The sequence below is a fragment of the Macaca fascicularis genome, chromosome 13 (genome assembly GCF_037993035.2).
Source record: "Macaca fascicularis isolate 582-1 chromosome 13, T2T-MFA8v1.1".
Classification (NCBI taxonomy): Eukaryota; Metazoa; Chordata; class Mammalia; order Primates; family Cercopithecidae; genus Macaca; species Macaca fascicularis.
Window position 1 is genome coordinate 47,391,249 of NC_088387.1, and position 26,138 is coordinate 47,417,386.

Below are 26,138 nucleotides of genomic sequence, written 5' to 3' on the forward strand. Positions count from 1 at the left end.
AAAGTACTCGGTTTTGGCGCGAGGACCCTGGCCTCTGGACGTGGTGGCTGCGCGTGACGTCATATGTCCAACGTGACATCAGAGTGAAAGCCATGACCTCACCCCGAAAGCCCCCGGAGGCACCGGAGAGACCCACACGGGCCTCCAGAGCTTCAGTTCCCCTGGGCGGGCCCGCCCCCAGCCCCGCCCGAGCCGGGCTGTTTACACTCCGCTGACCCGGGACTCGGAGGGAGGGCTGGGACTGAACCGCTTCCCGCCACCACCGGGGACGCCCCGCCGCCCGGCGGCCGCTTGCATGTCAGCTCCCTGACCGCAGAGGCCTGGCCTCCATGCCGCGGGAAGAGAAAGCTTCTTTGAGCCGGCCGGGAGGGCCGGGGAGGGGGAGGGGGCGCAGCAGTGGCCCGCTCCACAGGGAGGGAGGACCCAGAGGAGGAGAGGAGGGAACTGGCCGGGAGGAATGGAGCGAGAAGGCGGAATGTGGGAGGGCTCAGGGGGATGTGGGAGGGAAGAACGGAGAAGGGGGAGAGAGGGGGGTCTAGTCTCCCCTGGCCGATCTTTTTTTTTTTTTTTTTTTTTTGGAAGTCCTAGGACTGATCTCCAGGACCAGCACTCTTCTCCCAGCCATTAGGGTCCTGCTCGGTCAAGGTAGGGGGAGTCACGTTAACCGCAGAGGGAGAGAGTAGGGGATGGAGAGGATGTGGAGGGACCAGAGAAAACGGTGGTGTGGGATGGAGTCGAGGGGAAGCCACCCAACTGAGAGTTTGATTCTTGTCTAAGGGCATGTGAGACAGAGTACAGAGAGGAGGCACATACCGGAGGCGGGGGCTCCGGGTGTTCTGAACAGGGCCACCAGGCGCGCCCTAAGGGAGGGGGCTCCTCCGGGAGGCCCTACCCCTGGGTCCCCAAGCCAAAATGTCCCCAGAACAAAGCTGCCTTGTTGGATTGATTGTTTGGGTTGGGGGAAGCATGTTGACGGGGGCTTGCTGTAGAGGGGCTGTTCTCAGCCCTAGGCAGAGAAGGCCTTGGCTGAGGAGCCATAGCGCCTGGCCTCCGGTTGCCAGGTGACAGCGATGGTGGTGTTGGCAGGAGGCTGGGACAACCCTACCCCATCCCCCACCCAGCCTTAAGGCCTGGCCCTCCTGGGCCTCTTGACCCTGCAGGGCATCTAAGAGCCTGTGTACTGGGGAGGGCATGCAGCAGGCTCTCCAGGTGAGCATTGGTGCCAGCCTTCCCTGCCTGGGAATCTGCTGGGTTAGGACTCTGGGCTTTCATTCAGGGGATCTGTGATCCCAGGGACGCCTAGGGCCCCTTACGTGCCTCTCTGCACAATCAGTACAGCTGTCTGTCCTCCCTCTGGGTAAATGGGGTCATCTGGATCCCTCCCACGTCCGCCCCTTGGCTCTTGTCAATCTCTCTCCTCCTCACCCAGGGCTTGCTTCATTCCCCTATACTGAGTGCTTGGTTCTTTTCCTATCACCTTCTATCTGTTGTCTCTCTCCTCTGTGTCTTTCTGTTTTTCTCTCTCTCGTTCCCACAGTTTCCCTTCCTCTCACATCCTGTCTGTCTGGGTCTTCCTCTCTGCGTGTCTCTTGCTCAGTCTCTGTCTCTTTTTCTTGACCCTTCTCTGACTCTTGATCTTTCATAGCTGTCTCTTATCTCTGGGTCTCTCAGGCTGTGCCTCTATGACCTGTGCCTCTGCCCTTATTTAATGTGCTTCTCTCCCTGTCTCTCTTGGTCCCTGGGGCTCTTTCTCTCCTGCTGTCTCTCACGATCTCTGTCTTACTCAGTGTCTGTTTTTCTTTCGTGACTTCTCCCTCTCTTTCTAACTGTGGGCCCCACTCAATCTCAGTTTCTCTCACACGTACTTTCTCTCTGGGGCACCCAGGCCTTCCCTACCATGCGACCTGTCAGTGTCTGGCAGTGGAGCCCCTGGGGGCTGCTCCTGTGCCTGCTGTGCAGCTCGTGCTTGGGGTCTCCGTCCCCTTCCACGGACCCTGAGAAGAGGGCCGGGAGCCAGGGGCTGCGGTTCCGGCTGGCTGGCTTCCCCAGGAAGCCCTACGAGGGCCGCGTGGAGATACAGCGAGCTGGTGAATGGGGCACCATCTGCGATGATGACTTCACGCTGCAGGCTGCCCATGTCCTCTGCCGGGAGCTGGGCTTCACAGAGGCCACAGGCTGGACCCACAGTGCCAAATATGGCCCTGGAACCGGTGAGCAATGATCCAGGCATATCCTAGGTATTACCTAAGTGTGGCTGAAGTGCAGGGAAAGGGAACACCAGGATGGCACAGCCATAGGGACCCATGACATCAAGAACAGCCAGCATTGAGTAAACCCATGGGTGACAAACCAAGCAACATAGTTACTTCTCAGAGCTGTGTGACCTTAGGCTAGTTGGTGCTTTCTCTGAGCCTTGGATGCCGTGTGTGCAAAATGACTAGATGATGTCTAAGTTCTTTTCTGCTGCAAAAGTATGATCCTACAAAGCCATCCGCAAAATAGCCCAGATACAGGTGAGCCCTGTACAAATAAAGTACAGTTGGTTTCATGGGACGCTAAGAGCAGGTAAATGATATCTGGATGTCCCAAAGTCATAAGGGGTCACAGACACTGCAGTTAACAAAATCAGGCTATAGGCCAGAGCTAAAATTAACAAGGTGGTACTGTCTAAGGACAAGTATAAAATCTAGGACAAGTATGAGTGTGGGTGGTAGAGGCTTAAGAGCAGTTCCCTGGGTGAGGCCTAGGACTGCGCCCATGGTATGAACCCACAGTGGGATTGATGGACAGAAGCAGGTGCAACCTGCAGCTGATCCCCCAGTTCCCACTGGCTAGACCACCTGTGGAATTAAGTGTCATTTGTAGATGCTGTGTTTTAAGAGGGACAGTAGAAAATGGAAATACTTTCACAGGAGAGCTGCCTAGATGTGAAAGATTCAGAAGCCAAGTTTCAACAAGGAATTGCTGAAGAATCAGGGAATTGATACGGAAAGTAAAAGCCTTGCAATAGCAATGACATAATGGTTGTTTTCAAATATGAGAAGGACAGTCGTGTGGCTGAGGGATTTTTCTGGTTGGCACCAAAGGACTGAATCAGATGTGGTGGGGGAAAGTCACGAAGAGTCACAAGGACTTTGATGACCTTGAACATTGGCTAGGACAGATGACCTTTGAGGCTGCGCCTAATTCTGAGAGGAAGTCAGTGATACTCCACAGGGTTCAGGCCAGGCACGGTGGCTCATGCATGGAATCCCAGCACTTTGGGAGGCTGAGGCGGGTGGATCACCTGAGGTCAGGACTTCAAGACCAGCCTGGCCAACATGGTGAAACCCTGTCTGTACTAAAAATATAAAAATTAGCCGGGCATGGTGGCTGCGCTTATAGTCCCAGCTACTTGGGAGGCTAAGGCAGGAGAATTGCTTGAATCTGGGAGACGGAGGTTGCAGTGAGCCGAGATCATGCCACTGCACTTCAGCCTAGGCGACAGGACAAGACTTCGTTTAAAAAACAAAATCAGGGCTGGGCGCGGTGGCTCAAGCCTGTAATCCCAGCACTTTGGGAGGCCGAGACAAGCAGATCACGAGGTCGGGAGATCGAGACCATCCTGGCTAACACGGTGAAACCCCGTCTCTACTAAAAAATACAAAAAACTAGCCGGGCGAGGTGGCGGGCGCCTGTAGTCCCAGCTACTCGGGAGGCTGAGGCAGGAGAATGGCGTAAACCCAGGAGGCGGAGCTTGCAGTGAGCTGAGATCTGGCCGCTGCACTCCAGCCCGGGCGACAGAGTGAGACTCTGTCTCAAAAAAAAAAAAAAAATCGGGTTTCGGACAGAGAGAAGAACAAGGGCAGCACAGACAGGGCGAGCACAGAAGAGAATGCAAGGATGTGATGAAAGGATCTTGGATGTCCAAGCCTCACAGATAGATCAAACTCCTAAGCCCCCATGTATTGGCTGTGTGGTCTTAAGCAATTTACTTAGCTTCTCTAAACTCCAGTTTCTTTATATAAAACGGTGTTCTGGCAGCCCTGTTCTAAGAATGATCACATATGTGCACACCATGGTAGAAAACCTGGCACGCAGTAGGTACCTGATTAATTGTAGCTATCATTGAATGGGTAGAGACTAATCAGAACATCAGGGTTGATTCTTGGTTTTTTATTCACCCTATCAGGTTCTTGAGTACCCCCAGATCACACCAAACTTCCCTCAATCTTATGCCCCCTTCCTATTCCCTGCCAGGGTCCCCTGTCCCTTCTCCACCCGTTATCATACCAGAAAGATGGGATCATCATGGCCAGGTGGGAGGCATCAGCACTCACTCTTTCCAACATCCCCATTACTCCCCCATCCTCCCTCCCCAAGCTTCTCTGTCCCTTCGTCTCCCCTTCCACAGGCCGCATCTGGCTGGACAACCTGAGCTGCAGTGGGACGGAGCAGAGTGTGACTGAATGTGCCTCCCGGGGCTGGGGGAACAGTGACTGTACGCACGATGAGGATGCTGGGGTCATCTGCAAGGACCAGCGCCTCCCTGGCTTCTCAGACTCCAATGTCATTGAGGTCTGCACTTCCTAGACATACACACACATACCACCCAGGATAGCCAAGAGGACTGTGGGGTGGTTAGGGGAGACATTAGAAAGTAGTTACCACTGGGGGATCATTTGGATTGGTGGGAGGCTTGGAAAAGCAAATGATAGAGCTCCCAGATGCTGTAAAATCCAACAGGGTTTTTAGCATTCGCATTCAAGGGGCTACACCTGGCATGAGCCTCTCCAGCTTCATCCCCAGTCACCCCTGGGGCACCTGGTGCTCTCCTTCTCAAAGGTTCCTGCTTTCCTGAGACATCTTCCTTCTGACTTTCTCCTCCTTCAAAGCCATTTCCTCTCTGAAGTGCGCCCTCCTGCTCCAGGCACAGGGAGGTGCTCCTTCCTAGTGCCCTGAATCCTCTCTGGGAGCAAGCATATCCCCCCGCGCTGCTGGCTGCAAGAGAGTCCACACCGCGGACTGCGGCCATTGTGGCCGCTCTCTCAGTGCCGCCTCGGGCCCATCTGGCCACTGGGTTTACAGCAGGCGCACCAAGCAGGGTTCCTTAAGAGTGGCAGGGCAGGAAAGGTGCCACTGGGATTCTTTCCCTGCTTGTGGCCCCGCCCCCAGGTAGAGCATCACCTGCAAGTGGAGGAGGTGCGAATTCGACCCGCCGTTGGGTGGGGCAGACGACCCCTGCCCGTGACGGAGGGGCTGGTGGAAGTCAGGCTTCCTGACGGCTGGTCGCAAGTGTGCGACAAAGGCTGGAGCGCCCACAACAGCCACGTGGTCTGCGGGATGCTGGGCTTCCCCAGCGAAAAGAGGGTCAACGCGGCCTTCTACAGGTGAGGGGCCGCGGGCACCGGGCGGAGCGGGCCGGGATTGGGGTGCTCCCTGATGAATAGCCTTGGGAGACATCTGAGCAGGTCCGGGGCACGGGAGAAGCCGGGGGTCGAGACGCGCGGGAAAATATGGAGGCCGTTGCGAAGCTGGATTGTTGGGAAATCTTGTGGGACCACGAAAGGTGCCCCAAGGGCACCTTGAAATGGGGACCAGTGAGGGTCCCGCTCTCTCGCGGCCGACGCCTGGCTGGGCAGGCAGATTCCTCGGCCCGGGGCGTGCGCGGCCTCGCGAGGCCACTCCCAGGCCCTGGGGCGATTCCAACGCTGGCGCCGCCGGCCAGCGAGTTCCGAGTTCAGCAAGGACGCGGCCGCCCCTGGGAGGCGGCGCCTGGGTGTGTCCCGCGCGGGCTGGGCGCCCAGGGTCTGGGGACCCCGGGACGGCGGCGCGCGGTGGCCGAAGGGCGCCAGGAGACACGGCGCCCCCTCTCTGCCCGGGCCGCCCCCGGGCGCGTGTGTGAGCGCTCGAGCCCTCGGACTCCTGGAAGTCCTGGAGTTTCCCAGAATCTCTTTTGGCGAGGCCCAACCTCTCCACCTGCGTTGGAGCCCTGGGGTCCAGTCCGGCTTCCAGGGAAACGCATCACCCTGGGAACTGTCTGTGCTTAGCGTCTCCCTTCCCTGGAGCATCTCCTTTGATCTTTTTGAGAAACTGCCATTGACAGCCAGACATTTATTTGGAAATCTTTACACGCTCTCTCTGTAATCTACTTTGCAAGTCAAAAATCCTCCCTTTCTTCAGTGGTTCCCTAGATCAGTATTGCTGAAAGGCCACTTGATGTCCGGATAGCTTTCCGCGGGCACACTACTGCAGATGGGGTCTGATGCGGCCAGCCACTATAGAAATCCTCAACTCCGACAGAAGCATGCTCGGATTACACTGTCTTCCTACTGCGGCAGCTTCCCACTGCTTATACTGAACTTGTCATCACCTAAAACCAGTTCAGGTCTTCCCTATGCTTCCTACTGATAGAGCAGCCTTTTCCAACCCAGGTATAGGTGACGTTTACCCTATTACATTTGTTTTGATACAGAATTTAGAAGCCATAAAAAAGCCATGATGATCCCATGAGATTATCTTGAGTCCTGATGTGACTTTCCATCTGTCATCCCTCTCAGCCTCCTCTGCTGAACAGACATGGCAGCTTTGCCTTCTGGCTTCATCCAAATGGCTAAAAGTTGTTGTGAAAATGTTTAAAACCAAAGTCTAACTCTTCTTGCAAAATGTTCCTGCAGATTTTCATCAAGCTTCTAATCATCAGCTGTAAAATATGTTCCTTCCACCAACTGGGAAGAAACAGAACACTTCAATGATATAACCAACATTTCACCTGATCTATCTACATACTTCTTATCTGTAATGAAATCATGGGAGATTTTCTTAGTCTTTGATAAAAAAATCCAGAAATGCTATATTCACAGTCATTCTCCAGCCTTCCAATTTAGTAACCCTGTCAAAAAAGAAAATCATAGTAGTTTGAGCCTATTTTTACTGAAATCCTTTTAGGTCTCTTAAGAATCACCTTATTTTTTCCTAAATGCTCACAAACTTCTAGTTAATAATTTATTCTAGAATATTACTTATGTGTAGATTGAGGAATTGAGGAATCCTTTTTCGCCTTTTTTTTCTTTTGAAAGTCAGGATATTATCCAGTCTCCAGTCTTTTCTATACCTGCTCACACTTTCTTTGACTTGGTTCTGAGGCTCATCTGAAATGTCTTTCAGTACTGAGGATTTTCAGTACTTTATCTGGCTTGGACACTCAAACCACTTTAAAACAAACATGTGCTGTGCCTCTTTACTTTCATCCATCTTGGGGCTGCATTTCCTTCTCTGTGCTGCTTACCTTCCCTAATTTAAACCCCATGTTCTGAAAGATGCATAGCATTTAAATAGACATTTCCAGTGAAGAGGATAGCATGAACAAAGGTGTAGAGATCCATTCACCCAATATTTATTTACTGAGATCTTACTGTGTGCCAGGTACTGTTGTAGACGCTAGCCGTGGCTCATGCCTGTAATCCCAGCACTTTGGGAGGCCAAGGTGGAAGGATTATTTGAGCCCAGGAATTCGAGACCAGCCTGGGCAACATAGTGAGACCCTGTCTCTACAGATAATTTTTTAAAAATAAAATTAGCTGAACATGGTGGTGTGTACCTGTGGTTCTAGCTACTTGAGAGGCTGAGGCGGGAAGATTGCTTGAGCCCAGGAAGTCAAGGCTGCAGTGAGCCGTGATTATGCCACTACACTGCAGCCTGGGTGGCAGAGCAAGACCCTGTCTCAAAAAATAAATTAACTAAGGCCAGGCGCGTTGGCTCACACCTGTAATCCCAGCACTTTGGGAGGCTGAGGCAGGTAAATCACCTGAGGTCGGGAGTTCGAGACCAGCCTGACCAACACGGAGAAACCCCGTCTCTACTAAAAATACAAAATTAGCCGGGTATGGTGGCGCATGACTATAATCCCAGCTACTCGGGAGGCTGAGGCAGGAGAATCGCTTGAACCCAGGAGGCGGAGGTTGCAGTGAACTGAGATTGCGCCAGCCTGGGCAACAAGAGCGAAACTCCATCTCAAATAAAAATAAAATAAAGTAAGTAAATAAATAAGTGGTCAAGGAAGGCCTCTTGGAGAAGGCATCATTTGAGAAAAGACTTAAAGGAGGTGAGGGCACAAGCTATGCAGACCTCTAGATAAACATTTCCAGGAAGAAGGATCAAAAATGAAAATATTCTGGGGTGTGTGTGCCTGTATATGTGTGTGCGTGTGTGTGTGTGTGTGTGTGTGTAGTGGGTGATGAGATAAGGCATTCTTGTCCTTCTCCTGGAGGCCACTGTGGCTGGAGCTGAGTGAAAAAGAGGAAAATGGTAGGACATGCAGTGTAGGTGGTGATCAGAAAACAATGGGGAGCCAGATCCTGTGGGCCATCTGGGGGAAGCTGGCTTTTGTTCTGTGGGAGATAAGGAACCACTGGAGGGTTTGGAGCAGGGTTGTGACATTGGGCTTCCATTTTTTTTCAGTACTACTTTCACTGCTTTATTAGGAATAGACTGTAAGGGATGCAGTAGAAGCAAGAAGTCAGGTGGCTAGTTATGGGGTTATCGTCTTCTGAAAGCCACGTAAAGAAAGTGAAAGATGATGATGACCAGCGAAAGTGGTGAAAAATGATCAAGTTTTATAGATAGTTGTGATGTGAGAGAGAGGAGTTAAGGCTCTCCAGGTTTTTGGCCCCAGCTAAGTATGCAATTGGCCTCACCTGACAAGCAAAATAGTGGATGGAGCATGTTTTGTTGGGAGATGGGCTTGGGGGTGGAGGGTAGGAACTTGGTTTTAGACCTGTTAAATTTAAGATTCTTTTTTTTTTTTTTTTTTTTTTTTGAGGCGGAGTCTCCCTCTGTCGCCCAGGCTGGAGTGCAGTGGCGCGATCTCGGCTCACTGCAAGCTCCGCCTCCCGGGTTCACGCCATTCTCCTGCCTCAGCCTCCCGAGTAGCTGGGACTACAGGCGCCCACAACCGCGCCCGGCTAATTTTTTGTATTTTTAGTAGAGACGGGGTTTCACCGTGGTCTCGATCTCCTGACCTTGTGATCCGCCCGCCTCGGCCTCCCAAAGTGCTGGGATTACAGGCGTGAGCCACCGCGCCCGGCAAATTTAAGATTCTTTAAGACATTGAAGTGGTGAGGCTAAGTTAGGCAATTTAATATAGGACTCGGAGTTCAGCTGAGTAAAACATATAAAGTCCTGAAACTGGACAACATACCAAGGAAGTGAATGTAAATTTAAAAGACAGAGAGAAAGAGGCCCAGAGACTGAACCTTGGGGAGACTAAATATTTAAAAGTCAGAAGATAAGATGAAATGCAAACAGTGAGGTGAGGTAGGAAGAAAACCAGTGGAGTGTAGTGGCCTGGGAGCCAAGTAAAGTGCTTCAAAGAGGAGAGAGTGACCAGCTGAGTCAGTGCTGCCCAGACCTAAAAACATGAGGACTGAGAAACAAATGCTGGATTTAGCAACAGGGAAGTCACTGTTGTCCCCAACAGAGATGATAATGAATGGCTTATATTTGGAAAACAGTAAGTTAGCAAGAGTAGGTTTATACTGAGAAATAGTGGGAGATCTAGATAAAGGGAGGCCAGAAAATGGAATGCTTTAGGTGCCAAATTGGAGAGCTTGGCCTTTGCCTTATAGAAAAATTACAAATAAAAGTATTTGTATGGGACAAGAATAAAGCCAGTGTTTTTGAAAGTTTGCCTGACAGTAGTAGATGAGGAGAGGAGGGTCTGGATGCAGTAAAACCAGCCAGGAGTTTGTTCTAAAATTGAAGCTTATCAGGAGGGTAACAACAAAGATGGAGGAAAATAAATAGATGTAGGATGACTGATAGAACATGGAGATGAGAGAAGAGACACCTAAAATGATTCCGACACTGCCTGAGAGAAGGATGGTACCAGCAGCCATCTCTGGGCTTCAGGTTAATATGAATTAGCTTTAGAGATGGGCCGTCTTTGGAAAGTTTGAGACACAGGAATTGTCCCCAGGTATGCAAAGCTGAAATAATTTTTAGAGATCAGGAATATTTGTTGGACATATCGGAATCTCATACTAAGTCTGGGATATAAAGCCTGGGGAAAGAGATACACTAAAGCGCAGAGGCCATTTTTCTTGGGGAAAGAGATTGCGGGAGTCCTGGGAGATTCTGTGATGGGGCTATGATCTAGATCCTTCACAGGTCAGGCCCAGCAGAGGGAGCATTCTCGCAGGTGATACAATTACGAAAGACAGGCAAGATAGTTGTGAACAACTCTCCCCTCCCTAGGGGGAAAAAAGATGGATCTGCTAGCTTTTAGAGGAAGTAAGATTTAGGGAATGAGAAAATCAAAACCTGATGTATTAAACATTTTTCAATTTGTTTTGGTAGTTCTACCCTAGAACGTGTAAAAGTTGTAGAACTTTAGAATAAGAAAATAATGTACAGATAATTGAACTATTTACTGCTCTTTTACAGGTAATGAAATTGAGGCTCTAAGAGCTTCAGTGCTATTTAAGAAGTCACTCTTCTAGTTAATTTCAGCTTGACAGATGTTTATTGAACTCCTATTTGCCAAGTACTCTGCAAGGTGCTGAGAATACAAAGGTGAATAAATGACAAGAGAGGTTATTAGGCTGCACACCATAGAAGACCTTATGGTCCTTATAATAAAAAGATTGGGAAGCCATTGATGTTTGGGTTTTTTTGTTTTTTTGTTTTGAGAGGGAGTCTGGCTCTGTTGCCCAGGCTGGAGTACAGTGGCACAATCTCTGCTCACTGCAACCTCCGCCTCCCCAGGTTCAAGTGATTCTTCTGCATCAGCCTCCTGAGTGGCTAGGACTACAGGTGCCCACCACCACGCCCAGCTAATTTTTGTGTTTTTAGTAGAGACGAGGTTTCACCATGTTGGCCAGGCTGGTCTTGAACTCCTCACCTCAGTTGATTCGCCCACCTCGGCCTCCCAAAGTGCTGGAATTACAGGCGTGAGCCACCGCTCCCAGCCATTGAAGTGTTTTTTGTTTGTTTCTTTGTTTGTTTTTTAAGACGGAGTCTCTCTTGTCACCCAGGCTGGAGTGCAGTGGCTTGATCTCAGCTCACTGCAAGCTCCGCCTCCCGGATTCACGCCGTTCTTCTGCCTCAGCCTTTGGAGTAGCTGTGACTACAGGCGCCCGTGGCCACTCCCAGCTAATTTTTTGTATTTTTAACAGAGACAGGGTTTCACTGTGTTAGCCAGGATGGTCTCGATCCCCTGACCTCGTGATCACCCGCCTCGGCCTCCCAAAGTGCTAGGATTACAGGTGTGAGTCACTGTGCCTGGCCCATTGAAGTGTTTTAATGGGGAGGGCTGTGAGATGGCATGATCAGGTTTGTGACTCCAAAAGATCATTTTGAATCTATTTATTTTTCTTTTTCTTTTCTTTTCTTTTCAGACAGAGCCTTGCTTTGTCACCCAGGCTGGAGTGTAGTGGTGCAATCTTGGCTCACTGCAACCTCCGCCTCTCGGGTTCAAGCAGTTCTCCTGCCTCAGCCTCTCGAGTAGTTGGAGTTACAGGCACGCACCACCGTGCCTGGCTAATTTGCTTTTTTTTTTTTTTTTTTTTTTTTTGTATTTTTAGTAAAGATGGGGTTTCTCCATGTTGCCCAGGCTGGTCTTGAACTCCTGACCTCAAGTGTTCTGCCTGTCCTGGCCTCCCAAAGTGCTGGGATTACAGCTGTGAGCCACCATGCCCGGCCTTTGACTCTATTTCTGAGGATGGTCGGGAGAGGAGCAAGATATATGGATTGGAGAGATTTAGGAAGTAAAATTGACAGGACTTGGTTATTGATTGACTTTGGGATCCTAGAAAGGGAGAAGTCAGGATTAACCCCTAGGTTTCTGGAGTGGATTTTGCTGAGATAATTATCTTTCTTCTTTTTTTTTTTTTTTTTTTTTTTTTTTTTTTTTTGACCTACATTACATTTTAGATTACTTTCAGATCTCTACCTAGAAACATCAAGAAGACAATGAAATAGATAAGATTACGGATACACTTTATATTGTGTGTATTAGATTATGGTGTGAATTAGACCATATAGAGGGCCCTATATGAAGTGAGAACAGAATGCCTAAGATAAGAGCTCCACAAATTTTAATGACCAGATAGGGAAGGAGCCTGCAGAGAAGACCAAGAAAGAGCAACCAGAATTAGGAATAGGCGGCTCTGGGCACACTGCCTAGGAGTCAGCCCTGCTCCCTGGGGAGCCACTCCGGAAATTAAAAATATTTTAATAATAATAATAATAAGCAGAATTAGAAATAAAACCAGGATATTGTAGTGTTATAGCAGCCAAAGAAAGAGAGGACAGTCAGATGTTGCAGAGAGGTCAGTAAGATAAAGACTGAAAAATGTCTGCTGGATTTAACAAAATAGAAGTTTGCAGAGTGATAGGTAGGGAAAACCAGAGGAAGTGGGTTAAAGAATGAGTGAGAGGAGGCTGGGCGTGGTGGCTCACACCTGTAATCCCAGCACTTTGGGAGGCCAAGGCAGGTGGATCACTTGAGGTCAGGAGTTTGAGACCACCCTGGCCAACATGGTGAAACTCCATCTCTACTAAAAATACAAAAATTAGCTGGATGTGGTGGTGCATGCCTGTAATCCCAGGTACCTGGGAGGCTAAGGCAAGACAATTGCTGAGCCCAGGAGGCGGAGGTTGCAGTAAGCCAAGATTGCACCACTGCACTCCAGCCTGAGTGACAGATCGAGACTTTGTCTAAAAAAAAAAAAAAAAAAAAAAAAAACGGTGCGAAGAGAGGATATAAAGATGGTAAATATGGACAGCTCCTGAAAAATGTTACTATGAAGGGGAGGAGAGATGAGTAGAGGGTGTGTATGTGTGTGTGTATATATGTGTCTGTGTGTGTGTAGGAGTGATTTGAATGTTTAAAAGGATTCAGTTGAGAAAAAGAAATTGTGTGCAGGACAGAAATTGTAAGAGATGGAATTTAGAAACATTTAGGGACAGTAGACTTAGAGAAGAAAGATAGTTGAAAGGAATGAGAAGAGGATATGCAAATATAGACAGGTTTTTGTTTTGGGTTTTTTTCTGTTTGTTTGATTCTTTGTTTTTGAGATATAGTCTCTCTGTGTTGACCAGGCCGGAGTGCAATGGCACCATCATGGCTCACTGCAACCTCGACCTCCTGGGCTCAAGCAATCCTCCCATCTCAGCCTCATGAGTAGCTGGAACTAAAGGCTCGAGCCACCACATCTGGCTAATTTTTAAATTTTTTGTAGAGACGAGGTCTCACTATGTTGCCCAGGCTGGTCTCAAATTTCTGGGCTCAAGCAGTCCTCCTGTCTCAGCCTCCCAAAGTGCTGGGATTACAGGCGTAAGTCGCTGCCCCTGGCCTATACATAGGTTTTTATGTTTTATGGTTGAAGGAATGAACAAATGGTAGGTGGAAACAAACATATCTGTGAGTGAAGAAATTTAAATCAAGACAAATAACAGCACTGGTCCTCAATAAGACAAAGTCCTTAACATAACTTATATATAATTTTATATATAAAATATTTATAAGATAAAAGGGTCTAAACTCTTTTATATAAATATGAAATAAGATTACATATATGGGCCAGGCGTGGTGGCTCACGCCTGTAATCCCAGCACTTTGGGAGGCCGAGGCGGGCGGATCACAAGGTCAGGAGATCGAGACCACGGTGAAACCCCGTCTCTACTAAAAATACAAAAAATTAGCCGGGCGCGGTTGTGGGCGCCTGTAGTCCCAGCTACTCGGGAGGCTGAGGCAGGAGAATGGCGTGAACCCGGGAGGCGGAGCTTGCAGTGAGCCGAGATCGCGCCACTGCACTCCAGCCTGGGCGACAGAGCGAGACTCCGTCTCAAAAAAAAAAAAAAAAAAAAAAAAAAAAAAGATTACATATATGTACGGGTATATATATATAAATAATACAAAGACCTTATGATATAATGTCCTTAAATAATTTAGAGAAGAGGTACTTCTAAATTTCTAGACAATACCAAAATGTTTGAGTACTACTCTGGAGATCAAGGTGATCTCTCCAGGTTGATTGGTGAAGAGGCCAAGTGTATTTCATTTTGCACATTTTAGACATGTTTAAGAAAAATACATTTGGAGAAAAAATTTCACACCATATTTATAAGATGAAAGGGTCTAACTACTAGTAATGTCTCAGTAAAGGGACCTGAAAGTTGTATATTCTTTGCCAAGAATGTCCAACATTTTGGACACTTTGACAAAGAGACCAACTAAGTAGATCCTCAGGAAGAAGCTGAGGCAGGAAATATCAAACAGCTTCTGACTGGTTTAAAATATATACATATATTTAAATCCCAAGGTGTCTTCACACATTAAACAGTCATTCCTCCGTACCCATGGGGGATTGGTTCCAGAACCTCCCAAGGATACCATAATTCAAAGATGCTCAAGTCCCTGATATAAAATGCTATAGTATTTACATATAACCTATGCACATCGTCTGTATGCTTTAAATCATCTCTAGATTACTTATAATACCGAACATAATGTAAATGCTACATAAGTAGTTGTTATATTTTATTGCTTAGGGAATAATGACAAGAAAAAAAGTTGGTACGTGTTCAGTACAGATGCAGGTTGAATCCACAGATGCAGAGCCCATGGATATGGAAGGCCAGCTGTACTGTGTTGAAATATGACTCCTCAAGAGAAACAGCAGAGCAGGAACATGTTCAAAGAAAGGACAACTAAGGCTGGGCTCAGTGGTTCATGCCTGTTATCCAAGCAATTTGGGAGGCCGAGGCAGGAGGATAGCTTGGGCTCAGAAATTTGAGATGAGACCAGCCTGGACAACATAGTGAGACCCTGCTTCTACAAGAAAAAAAAAATAATAATCAAAAATATTAGCCAGTCATGATGGTGTACGCCTGTGGTCCCAGCTATTCAGAAGGCTAAGGTGGGAGAATCACTTGAGCCCAGGAGGTCAAGGCTGCAGTAAGCCATGGTTGCACCATGGCACTGCAGCCTGGGTGACAGAGTGACCCTGTCTCAAAAAAAAAAAAAAAGGAAAAATGATTTATTTCCCTGGAAGTTAGGGAGATGAGCTCAGTTTGTGAATGACCACGGCATATGGGATTGGAACTTCAGCAGGAAGGGCGGTGTCATTGTGAGGAGCCTGGCCTGTGTTCCCCAGTCAAACCAAGTTAACGCCCTTGGATATTCAGCCTTCGTTCTTGGTCCTGGCCCAGCAGCCTCAGGCATGGACAGTGTCAGAATTCTTTCTCAAAGAGAGCATCCAGGAAAAAAAGACACGGTAGCCTCCCTAGGCCTGACTCAGGCTGGTTCTCCCTCCTAGCCTGCTCAGTCTAGCAATCCTAACAATCCTAACAATGCTCCCCTTAGCCCTCCACTGAGGTTTAGCACTAACATCTGGGCCCAGGAGTCCTTACTTGCCATCTGCCCTATCTAATTTCTGAGGGTGGTAGCATGGGGACACCATCCTGAGTCCACGGCCTTCATTTCTGCTCACCCACCTGGTCGTGTGCTGATGAGGCCAAGCAACCATGAAACCTCGGGTCTCGGCCAGGCACAGTGACTCACACCTGTAATCCCAGCACTTCTGGAGGCTAAGATGGGCGGATCACAAGGTCAGGAGTTTGAGACCAGCCTGGCCAAGATAGTGAAACCCGATCTCTACTAAAAATACAAAAAAAAAAGAAAGCAAGCAAGCTCGGGTCTCAGGAGTGTCTTGTCTGCTGTTATAATGTCGTGCCACCAGGAAGCCTTCTGACTTCCTGGTGAAGAAGTCAGAAGAGAAATCTTGCCCCTGGTCCTAGTTGCACCAGCCTTTTCCACTTGGTTCTACACTGACCCTGACTACTATTGTCTTATCCTCACAGAAAGTTGAGGAAGCAAGCGGCCAAGGTCTCAGCCCGACACCCCAAGTCCCTTGGAAGGTAATGGGGCAAGAGCCCAGGGACCTCCTGCTCACCCCGTGGCCCCAGGAGGTGGATGGATGGATGGCAGCCTATCCATATCCATCCCAGAACCCAAACTGATGGATTAGGGATGTGAGGAAAATGGCTTTTCCTGTGGGGAGGTGAAGGGAGCAGGCATGGGGTTGGGCAAGCTTTGATCTTAGGGAACACAAGGAGGAAGTAATGTAGGAGCGGCTGAGAAGCCTGCCATCTTTACATGTCCCTCCAACCTCAGCCACCTTCATTCCTCCTCCTTCCTGCCCCCTCCATCACTTCACTTAGTTCACCCACATTCCCATTCTCTCCCCTCTCCACCTTTCTTCTTCCCTCCTTCCCCTCCCAACTCTGCCACGTCAATTGACATCGCTAGATTTCCCATTACTGTTGCTGAATCCAGAGAGCAGCAAGAGTTCCTGAAATGCAGTTTAGTGGTATTCGGCAGACGGTGGACGTGGAAAATCTGGCCGTCCTTCACTTTTCCTGTCCCCATGCTGCCCGCGAAGGGTCTTTCCCAGAAACAGAAAAATAACCCTCTACCTTTCCTGTGCCACATACGTAACCACTACCTCTACCAACTTCCTTCTCCTTTTTGCAGACCAATCACCAAGCTTAAAGTCAAACCCAAACCCCGAGTGGGCAGGGGGCCAGCCAAGAGGTAAATAAAATTCAGGTTGGGTGGAAAGGAGAGGGAGCACGGAGTTACCCGGCTGTGGCCAGGGAGGGAGGGGGTCCAGGAGGCCTGTGTGGCTGAAAGAGCTGACCAAGAAGAGGAGCAGCAGCACCTCTTAGAAATCACTTTCCAGGCCGGGCGCGGTGGCTCAAGCCTGTAATCCCAGCACTTTGGGAGGCCGAGACGGGCGGATCACGAGGCCAGGAGATCGAGACCATCCTGGCTAACACAGTGAAACCCCGTCTCTACTAAAAAAAATACAAAAAACTAGCCGGGCGAGGTGGTGGGCGCCTGTAGTCCCAGCTACTCGGGAGGCTGAGGCAGGAGAATGACGTAAACCCGGGAGGCGGAGCTTGCAGTGAGCTGAGATCCGGCCACTGTACTCCAGCCCGGGCGACAGAGTGAGACTCCGTCTCAAAAAAAAAAAAAAAAAAAAAGAAAGAAATCACTTTCCAGGGCTTTAACCAAAGTGTTATGCAAGACTGGTCCTTACCTTGGTCTTAGGAATGATGCTCGTCCCAGGATTTGTTGGTGTTTTCACTCACTGACTACCTCGTTCCACATGCTTACTTATCTTCCCCTGGTGAGTTCCAGGAGACAACCTGGTGCTTTTCTCTTTCAGACGCCATACTTGCCTCTCCTGTAAGAGGCTACATTTGCCTAAGGGATCAGTGTTCCCAAATCAAATGTTTTATTTGATTAGTTGTTGAAAATAAGTGCTACCAGCTTACTCAAGATGGAGTGAAACTCAGGGTCCCCTTTGGAACCTTTACCAGGAATGTGGACAGATTGACAGCCCCTGCCTCTCTGGCTCATTTTCCACAATTAGGCTCCCAGTTCCCTAATCTTCCTCCTGGGCTCCTTTAGAACTCGAAGTGGGAAGCTTCCAACCCCTGTGATTACATCTAACTTGTCTTCAAAAGGCAGTTTGCACATTAAAAGTCTCCCTGATAACTTCAACAGGGACTGAAGTATCGATAATTCATCCCTTTCTCCTCTCCTGTTCTCAACAAGTTCTAGTCTCACCCAGTGGTCCCCTCATAGCCCTCATTCCCCAGGTTCTCTGGTGGTTTCAAAGGATCCCAGAAATTTGGGGATGTTCTTGTAGTGCCCTTCTAGCTTAGGGTCACCTTTGCCCAACATGGCCACACTCTAGCCTTCCCTGACCCCCACATTAAAGTACACACTGCCATTTTTATTTTGTTCATTGTAGACAACGGGGATGAGGATGTTTAGAAGATAGATGTCTTTTTCCTGTGATGGGCTCTTTTTTACTTTCAGCCAAACAGGACTCTGGGAGAGTGCCTGATCTCTAGATCTTCAGGATCCATTTATCCTGAGCTTCCAAAGGTGTTCTGTAAAGTCTCCAGGCTTCCTTTGTCTGTTTTGTGTATAAACTTTTCCTCCTCCTGTGTCTTCCTAGCCAGTGGCTTCAAGTCATCATACTCCATCCTTCCTCTGACATCAGGTGATAGGGCACATTACTGCAATAATGCATGACCACATCAGCCTCACAGACCCATTCCACTGACACCAGACCTCATCTTCTTCCCTTTTTCTGTGGGCTTGACCCAACTGTTTTGGGCAGAGTGTACTTCACTCAGGCACATGCCTCACTGCAGCCTCTCATTCTATTGGTATCGATAAACAAGTCCCCCCATTCTCTCAAACATCTATAGTTCAGTCCCATTATCCTATTCAGATGGCTTTGGGACACTGTTATGTTGAAATTGCAGAAGCATGGACTGCCTTTTTAAAGACTTACACAGCACAGGTCCTGGGATGTCTCTGCCATTTTGTTGTTCACATCCACCTCCTTTCTCTGGTCATTTATTCCCTCAGACGTTGACCTGTCCTGCATTTGTACATCTTCATTCTTGCATATGCCAGTCCCAGTTCTTCCTGCATCTACCTGCTGGTCTGTTCTTGCTGCATCTGCCCCTCCTAATCTGTCCTGCAGAGTCTCTGGCCTCTGCAGAGCCATGTAGATGGGAGACTTCCTTAGTCCTTTGCATCCTGACTTACTCAGTTATTCCAGTCTCAGCATCACAGAAGGACTTGCTCGCTCCGGCTTTTCAGGCTTCCTGTGTCAGCCACTCCCTCCTGGCCATTTCTTCCAACTGGAAAGTCCTGGTTTCCCCTTCCCTGAGGCCTTAGCCTCAGCCTCCTTTAGGGCCAGCAGCCTGAAACCACTTGGAACTGTTTCTTCCAGGCAAGTCGAGACTAGCCATCCTTCCCTTAGGGTTGTTCTACTGTAGGAGGTCCCCAAGGGCCCTCCTGTCTAGGTAGTTGAGGCTCCCTCAGCCTGGAAACGCAGCAGTCCCCACGTATCTCCGGAGGGAAACACAGAAGGGGGAAGAAGAGGGGATAAATGGTCACAAAAGGGTGGGGGGCATGGTGGAGGCTTGAAGTGGGAGGATGGTTGTGGGGCCAAGAGGCAGGAGCATTGTTTTACCCTACTGCACCTCACTCCTGTCCCCCCAGGCTGCTGGCCCAGCGGCAGCAACACTCCTTTGGTCTGCATGGGGTGGCGTGCATGGGCACGGAGGCCCACCTCTCCCTCTGTTCCCTGGAGTTCTATCGTGCCAATGACACCGCCAGGTGCCCTGGGGGGGGCCCTGCGGTGGTGAGCTGTGTGCCAGGCCCTCTCTACGCAGCATCCAGTGGCCAGAAGAAGCAACAACAGTCGAAGCCTCAGGGGGAGGTGTGTGAGACAGTGACTATGACCTTTCCCACCCCAGGTGGAGAACCCCTAGCCTGGCAACCCCTGATTAAGCACAGCCCTGACCTTTGAGGACAGAGAGGAGCCTTCCAGGGGGTGGGCCACAGACCTGATACCACCCACTCCCTCCCACCAAAGTCTCACTCATCTCCTAGGTGCCCTCTCCGTGCAGATGTTGCCATTTGCCTCTGTTGGGCACTTCTCTGTTCTGTAGGCCCGTGTCCGTCTAAAGAGCGGCGCCCACCCTGGAGAGGGCCGGGTAGAAGTCCTGAAGGCCAGCACATGGGGCACAGTCTGTGACCGCAAGTGGGACCTGCATGCAGCCAGCGTGGTGTGTCGGGAGCTGGGCTTCGGGAGTGCTCGAGAAGCTCTGAGTGGCGCTCGCATGGGGCAGGGTGAGGCGGCATGGAGGTGGGAGGGAGAGGGAAGGAGGTACATGCTCCTGGGGGGCACACTCCTTCGGAAGGTTAGGTGTCCCCTGGGCAGACAGTATATGCTTAGTTACAACTTCCTGATCTTTGCCATCCGGTCCTAGGCATGGGTGCTATCCACCTGAGTGAAGTTCGCTGCTCTGGACAGGAGCTCTCCCTCTGGAAGTGCCCCCACAAGAACATCACAGCTGAGGATTGTTCGCATAGCCAGGATGCCGGGGTCCGGTGCAACCTACCTTACACTGGGGCGGAGACCAGGGTCAGTCATCCTCTCCACCTTGGTTGAGGTCTCTTTCATCCTATCCAGGCCTGGCCTCCAATCTACAGTCCAATGGCCCCCAGCCCGTGGACTGGCCCCTGCCATCCTGCAGCTCCCACCTGACCCATCACTTGCTAGCCCATTATGTGCCTCTGAGTCATGCTTCAGCTACATCTATGTTACAGACTCCCACTACCTCACCTCAAAGCTTCCTCCAGCGCTTCCATTCTGTGTCACTACAGATCCGACTCAGTGGGGGCCGCAGCCAACATGAGGGGCGAGTCGAGGTGCAAATAGGGGGACCTGGGCCCCTTCGCTGGGGCCTCATCTGTGGGGATGACTGGGGGACCCTGGAGGCCATGGTGGCCTGTAGGCAACTGGGTCTGGGCTACGCCAACCACGGCCTGCAGGTGAGTGGGAAGGAGAGGGGAGCCGAGGCTGTTGTCTCAAAGCCTGTGTTTTGGGCAGAGGGCTGAGGAATGAGTCCCTTGGCCCAAGATGCTGGATCCTGGGCCTTACAGAAACATCTGCATATATCCCCAGGAGACCTGGTACTGGGACTCTGGGAATATAACAGAGGTGGTGATGAGTGGAGTGCGCTGCACGGGGACTGAGCTGTCCCTGGATCAGTGTGCCCATCATGGCACCCACACTACCTGCAAGAGGACAGGGACCCGCTTCACTGCTGGAGTCATCTGTTCTGAGAGTGAGTGAAGGAGGGGGTGATGCATGCCAGGGAAGGGAGGGTCTGGGCCACCCCTTTGCTGGGAACGGGGGCTGTAATCTGGAGGGGCACTCGTTCCCCATAAAAGAACCAGTTTCACCAGGCAGGCGTGGTGGCTCACACCTGTAATCCCAGCACTTTAGGAAGCCAAGGCAGATGGATCACGAGGTCAGGAGTTCAAGACCAGCCTGGCCAACATGGTGAATCCCTGTCTCTACTAAAACTACAAAAATTAGCCAGGTGCGGTGGCAGGCGCCTGTAATCCCAGCTACTTGGGAGGCTGAGGCAGCAGAATCACTTGAACCCGGGCGGCAGAGGTTGCAGTGAGCCAAGATCACGCCACTGCACTCCATCCTGGGCGACAGAGTGAGACTCTTTCTCAAAAAAAAAAAAAAAACCACAACCAAAAAAACAGTCTCACACACTAGGGAGGGATGGAAGCACCCCTCTCTGTGAAGTCAGCAGTGACTTCTAACACCCTCTTCCTTTATCGGTGCAGCTGCATCGGATCTGCTGCTGCACTCAGCATTGGTGCAGGAAACCGCCTATATCGAAGACCGGCCCCTGCATATGTTGTACTGTGCTGCGGAAGAGAACTGCCTGGCCAGCTCAGCCCGCTCAGCCAACTGGCCCTATGGTCACCGGCGTCTACTCCGATTCTCCTCCCAGATCCACAACCTGGGACGAGCTGACTTCAGGCCCAAGGCTGGGCGCCACTCCTGGGTGTGGCACGAGTGCCATGGGTGAGAGGGTAGGGAGTCAAGTAGAAAGGCAAGGCCACGGGGATGGGGCAAACCTTCTGGGGGAAGAGAAGGAAACAGAAGTTCCCTTCTCCCCACAGGCATTACCACAGCATGGACATCTTCACTCACTATGATATCCTCACCCCAAATGGCACCAAGGTAGCTGAGGGCCACAAAGCTAGTTTCTGTCTCGAAGACACTGAGTGTCAGGAGGGTGAGTTGGGGCCTGAAGTGGACCACATGGTATCCATCGCACAGCCTTTCCTTACACTGACATATGCCAATCCCTCCAGATGTCTCCAAGAGATATGAGTGTGCCAACTTTGGAGAGCAAGGCATCACCGTGGGTTGCTGGGATCTCTACCGGCATGACATTGACTGTCAGTGGATTGATATCACAGATGTGAAGCCAGGAAACTACATTCTCCAGGTACCTGGAGTCTGGGGCTTCCAGATGGGTGACTAGGGGGAGCGTTAAAGACACCTTTGAATTTGAGGATTGTTGCTGGGTTAAGTGGCCTTTTTCTCACTCACAGATTGTCATCAACCCAAATTTTGAAGTAGCAGAGAGTGACTTTACCAACAATGCAATGAAATGTAACTGCAAATATGATGGACATCGAATCTGGGTGCACAACTGCCACATTGGTATTTGATGGGAAGAGCAACCCAGGAAGATTAGGGGATGGGAGGGAAAGACGTTCATTCTCTTTTCTGTAACTTGTTTCTGCATCTTCCCACCCTCCTCTGGAGCTCTCAGTCCCTCCACTTGTACCCATCTTTCTCCACAGTGGGTCTGTCTTCCTCCTCTGTGCAGGGCGCCTCCCAAATTGCCTGTCCACTCTGCAGGTGATGCCTTCAGTGAAGAGGCCAACAGGAGGTTTGAACGCTACCCTGGCCAGACCAGCAACCAGATTATCTAAGTGCCATCGCCCTCTGCAAACCACCACTGGCCCCTAATGGCAGGGGTCTGAGGCTGCCATTACCTCAGGAGCTTACCAAGAAACCCATGTCAGCAACCGCACTCATCAGACCATGTACTATGGATGTGGAACTGTCAAGCAGAAGTTCTCACCCTCCTTCAGAGGCCAGCTGTCAGTACCTGTAGCCAAGCATGGGAATCTTTTCTCCCAGGCCCAGCACCGAGCAGAACAGAGCAGAGCCCACCACACCACAAAGAGCAGCACCTGACTAACTGCCCACAACAAAAGATGGCAGCAGCTCATTTTCTTTAATAGGAGGTCAGGATGGTCAGCTCCAGTATCTCCCCTAACCTTAGGGGGATACAGCTTTACCTCTAGCCTTTTGGTGGGGGAAAAGATCCAGCCCTCCCACCTCATTTTTGACTATAATATGTTGCTAGGTATAATTTTATTTTATATAAAAAGTGTTTCTGTGATTCTTTAGAGCCCTGGAATCAGTGCTGGTGGTTGGAGGGACCTGCCCCCACTGGTTCATTTAACCCTCTGTCCCGGCACCCTCAGAGCCTCAGCCAGGAAGGCAAGGAGGAAATCAGAGCAGGAGCCTCATACTCTTGGTGATCTATTCATTCTGTGACCTCAGGGGTCACATATAAGGTCAGTGTTTCTCGTCCCCGCCGGATCTGCACTGCCAGCTGGGATTGGGTTCGAACAGCTTCATAAACATCTTCAGCATTTTGTACCATCTGCCCCCCAATGGCCAAAATCACATCACCAGGCCGCAGACCAGCCCTACAGAGAAAAATGGACAGAGAGAAAAGAAGGAGTACAAAGCCTAGTTCAAGGACACATGCACACCTCACCCATCCCCATATCACACTGCAGCCTCTCCCTCACCGGTGTGCAGGGGAGCCCAGGATGACTTTATGGATGAGTACACCATGCTGAACATCAGGAAAGCTTGGTTCTCGAAGCTGTAGTTCAGCAAGGATGCTGAAAGTACACAGATCACCCTATTAGCCAAACCCAGGCATTCTCCCCATCCTGAGTTCCACCTCAAGTCTCTCATCAACACATTGGCAAATAGATGGACAGGACATGCGCTAGGTACTACAAAATACAACGGCAACTCACTTTCTGTCTTCTAGCAATAAAGTGCAACATGTACATAAAAGATGTACACCACATGAGGGCACCAAATGACAAACAGTATGAAATCAATAGCACTAATGTCATTCTAGAGTACTAAAAGAAGCTTTAAGGGGAAAAAACTTAAGCTGAGCCTAAAAGGATGGGTCCAATATTAACCATATAAAACAAGAACAGCATAAATAAAAAACATGGGAGTAGGAAATCAGGTTGGCTGAGTATTCATATAGGAAGGTATTACAGCCAGGTCTAGAAAGTTGATTTACAGACAGATGGAAAATGCCCTTAAATGCCAAGTTAATGGATTGAAGGCTTGAAATCAAAGCAGTAACAGGATGAAATCAGTCTGACAGGTGTACAAAGTGGAGTGGAATAAGAAAGTCAAGATGATGAAGGGAGACAGCTCTTGTGATTATTTCAAGTGTGACACAGTTCATTTTAGATAAAGACAGAAATGAGAACAAAGCTCAATAGAGGTGCCCACCTCTGATTACACTGGTCACATTACATGTCACTATCCCTAAAGCTCATACCTGGGACTCAGGGTCAGCATCATCACCCCAATGTAGCGCCGCTGGGACCCACTGATTCCAGAGGAGGAATCTGTGACAGAGGGACAAATAAGCCCCACCCAGCTACATCCTTCCTTCCCTGCCCTCTTCTCCCAATAGACCACCCTCCAGGAAGTCCCAATGAATGCCCCTCCCGTATTTCCCCATAAGCCAGGCTCACTCTTCTTTTCCCCACGATGCAGAAACTCTCGAAGGCGATCAGAAGGGATGGCAAAGGAGATTCCAGCTGTGACCTTCATGGTGTTCACTCCAATCACCTCTCCATCCTGCAGGGATACATCCCCCAGTTCCCTAGCCCAAACAAATAGTAGGGGATGGGGGCACCCGAACAAAAGTAGCAGCAAGTGTTGGGGAGATCCAGTTGGATGTTGAGAGATAGCCAACAAAGAACTGCTCAGAAACTTGACCAAACATCCTTGAATTAGGGAAAACCTACCCTTCCCACACAGACCTGGGGCTGGGATTCTTGGAAGGAAGGATGTCTCACTCACCAGGTTAACCAGGGGACCTCCAGAGTTCCCAAACTGCAGGACAAGGAGAAAACATGAAAGAGATCTGAGGATTCTAAGTCTGGGGGCATACCAGGATGTAGGTACTTTCTCCAAATTCTCTTCTTTCTCAGCCCATGAATGAGTGGCCACATTTTTGCAGCCTAAGCTCTGTATATAGGCTCATCCACCATATATCAGTTGGTGCTTGTACCACACAGCCTCTCCCCACTCCCCCATCATGTGTCATTTCTCTCCTATCAGGACGCACATCAATAGCTGCATCCGTCTGAATGTATTCCACATTGGTTTGGGGGAGTCCCAGGTCTCTGGCTGGACGCTGAGCAGAGCTAACAATGCCGGATGTGATCGTGTTCTGCAGTGCAAAGGGACTTCCCATGGCAACAACAAACTCCCCTTGCCGGACATCAGCTGAGCGTCCCAGAGGCAGCGTGGGGAGAGGCTCCTAAGGGAGAATGGGTATAAGAGACCTGTCATCTGGAGATGCGAGCAAACAAGCAGCTCCAACCAGACCTGGCCTACCCCAGCCCCCACCTTAGTCTGAATCCTCAGCGTTGCGATGTCTGCCACGGGATCCACAGCTGTGACCACGGCCTCATACGTGTCGCCGCTAAGCAGTCTCACACGGACTCTGCGCCGATCAGCCACCACATGGGCGTTGGTGACAATGAGCCCATCGGCAGCCACCACGAATCCTGAGCCGTTCGAGATAGGGACTTCACGGCCCAAGAAAGGGTGCCTGGAATGGAGGGAAAGCACGGATATGAGGAGGCCCTGACCCCTCCTACCTGCCCGCCCTCCGGCCCGTGGCTTCAGTGCCTCCCGGTCTACCCCCATTACCGGTCCAGGATCTCGATATAGACCACGGCAGGTGCTGTCTTCTCCACCACATCTGCGATGAAGTTGTACTGACTCCGGGGAGAAGCGGGCGGCGGGCCAGGGACGGCGGCGAGGACGGCCGGAGGACCCCGACCCCCGCCCCACAACAACAACAGCACTGCCCCCCCAGCGCCCAGTGCCACAGCCAGCCACGCGCGCGAACGGGTTCCAGAGTTCTCTGAGGCCTCCCGGGTCCTGGTATCTGGGGTCACCGCAGTCAGTTGTGCCCGGGGACCCGGGGTCCCAGACGTCAGACATGCTCGGGGTTCAGGGACCCCAACACACAACCGGGCCCAGAGACTGGGGGTCCCATAAGTCACTCGGGCCCGGGGGTCAGAAGTTCCTGACGTCAGCAGGGCCCGGAGGTCAGGGGTCAACCGGGGTCTCCTCCCCCAGCGAATGCCCCCCAAAGCCCGCCATGCCCGAAGGCTCCAGCCTGCACCCCGCCCCGCCCTCGGCGCAGCCATCAGCTCCGCCTCGGCTGCCTCCTCGCCCGCCCTACTCAGAGGCGGCACCCGGGACGCGAGCAGGCGGACAGTAGGACGCGGGGCACGCCGGTACCTGAAGTCCTCCAGAAGTGCACGTCGGGACCAGGATTCCGGGAGGCCGACTCCTCCCCGTCCCGCGAATGCCGGGAAT

General features: G+C 50.6%; 2 protein-coding genes across 15 annotated transcripts; one reads left to right on the forward strand and one right to left on the reverse strand.

Moving 5' to 3' along the window:
- Positions 1–105: 105 nt before the first annotated feature.
- On the forward strand, positions 106–22,869 carry LOXL3 (lysyl oxidase like 3). 14 transcript variants are annotated; one of them, XM_045369008.2, is made up of 16 exons: positions 106–645; positions 1,886–2,210; positions 4,394–4,557; positions 5,155–5,369; positions 15,844–15,900; positions 16,517–16,576; positions 19,076–19,295; positions 19,528–19,708; positions 19,849–20,003; positions 20,246–20,413; positions 20,547–20,709; positions 21,227–21,470; positions 21,569–21,684; positions 21,764–21,900; positions 22,007–22,118; positions 22,320–22,869. In XM_045369008.2, exons 2-16 carry the CDS (start codon positions 1,898–1,900, stop codon positions 22,391–22,393), a joined length of 2,379 nt encoding a protein of 792 aa, XP_045224943.2. In that variant the 5' UTR covers positions 106–645; positions 1,886–1,897; the 3' UTR covers positions 22,394–22,869. The 14 variants fall into 14 exon arrangements, 11 of the variants coding, with proteins under 11 accessions (XP_045224943.2, XP_065383603.1, XP_073867574.1 ...); XR_012422138.1 differs by lacking the exon at positions 106–645 and adding an exon at positions 1,151–1,209 and having other exon boundaries at positions 21,227–21,478; XM_045369007.3 differs by lacking the exon at positions 106–645 and adding an exon at positions 1,151–1,209.
- On the reverse strand, positions 22,683–26,009 carry HTRA2 (HtrA serine peptidase 2). Its single transcript, XM_015433509.4, has 8 exons — positions 25,461–26,009; positions 25,155–25,359; positions 24,871–25,065; positions 24,603–24,635; positions 24,272–24,377; positions 24,073–24,142; positions 23,288–23,383; positions 22,683–23,182 (listed from the first exon to the last, which is right to left on the reverse strand). Exons 1-8 carry the CDS (start codon positions 25,964–25,966, stop codon positions 23,017–23,019), a joined length of 1,377 nt encoding a protein of 458 aa, XP_015288995.1. The 5' UTR covers positions 25,967–26,009; the 3' UTR covers positions 22,683–23,016.
- Between the last annotated feature and the right edge of the window lie 129 nt (positions 26,010–26,138).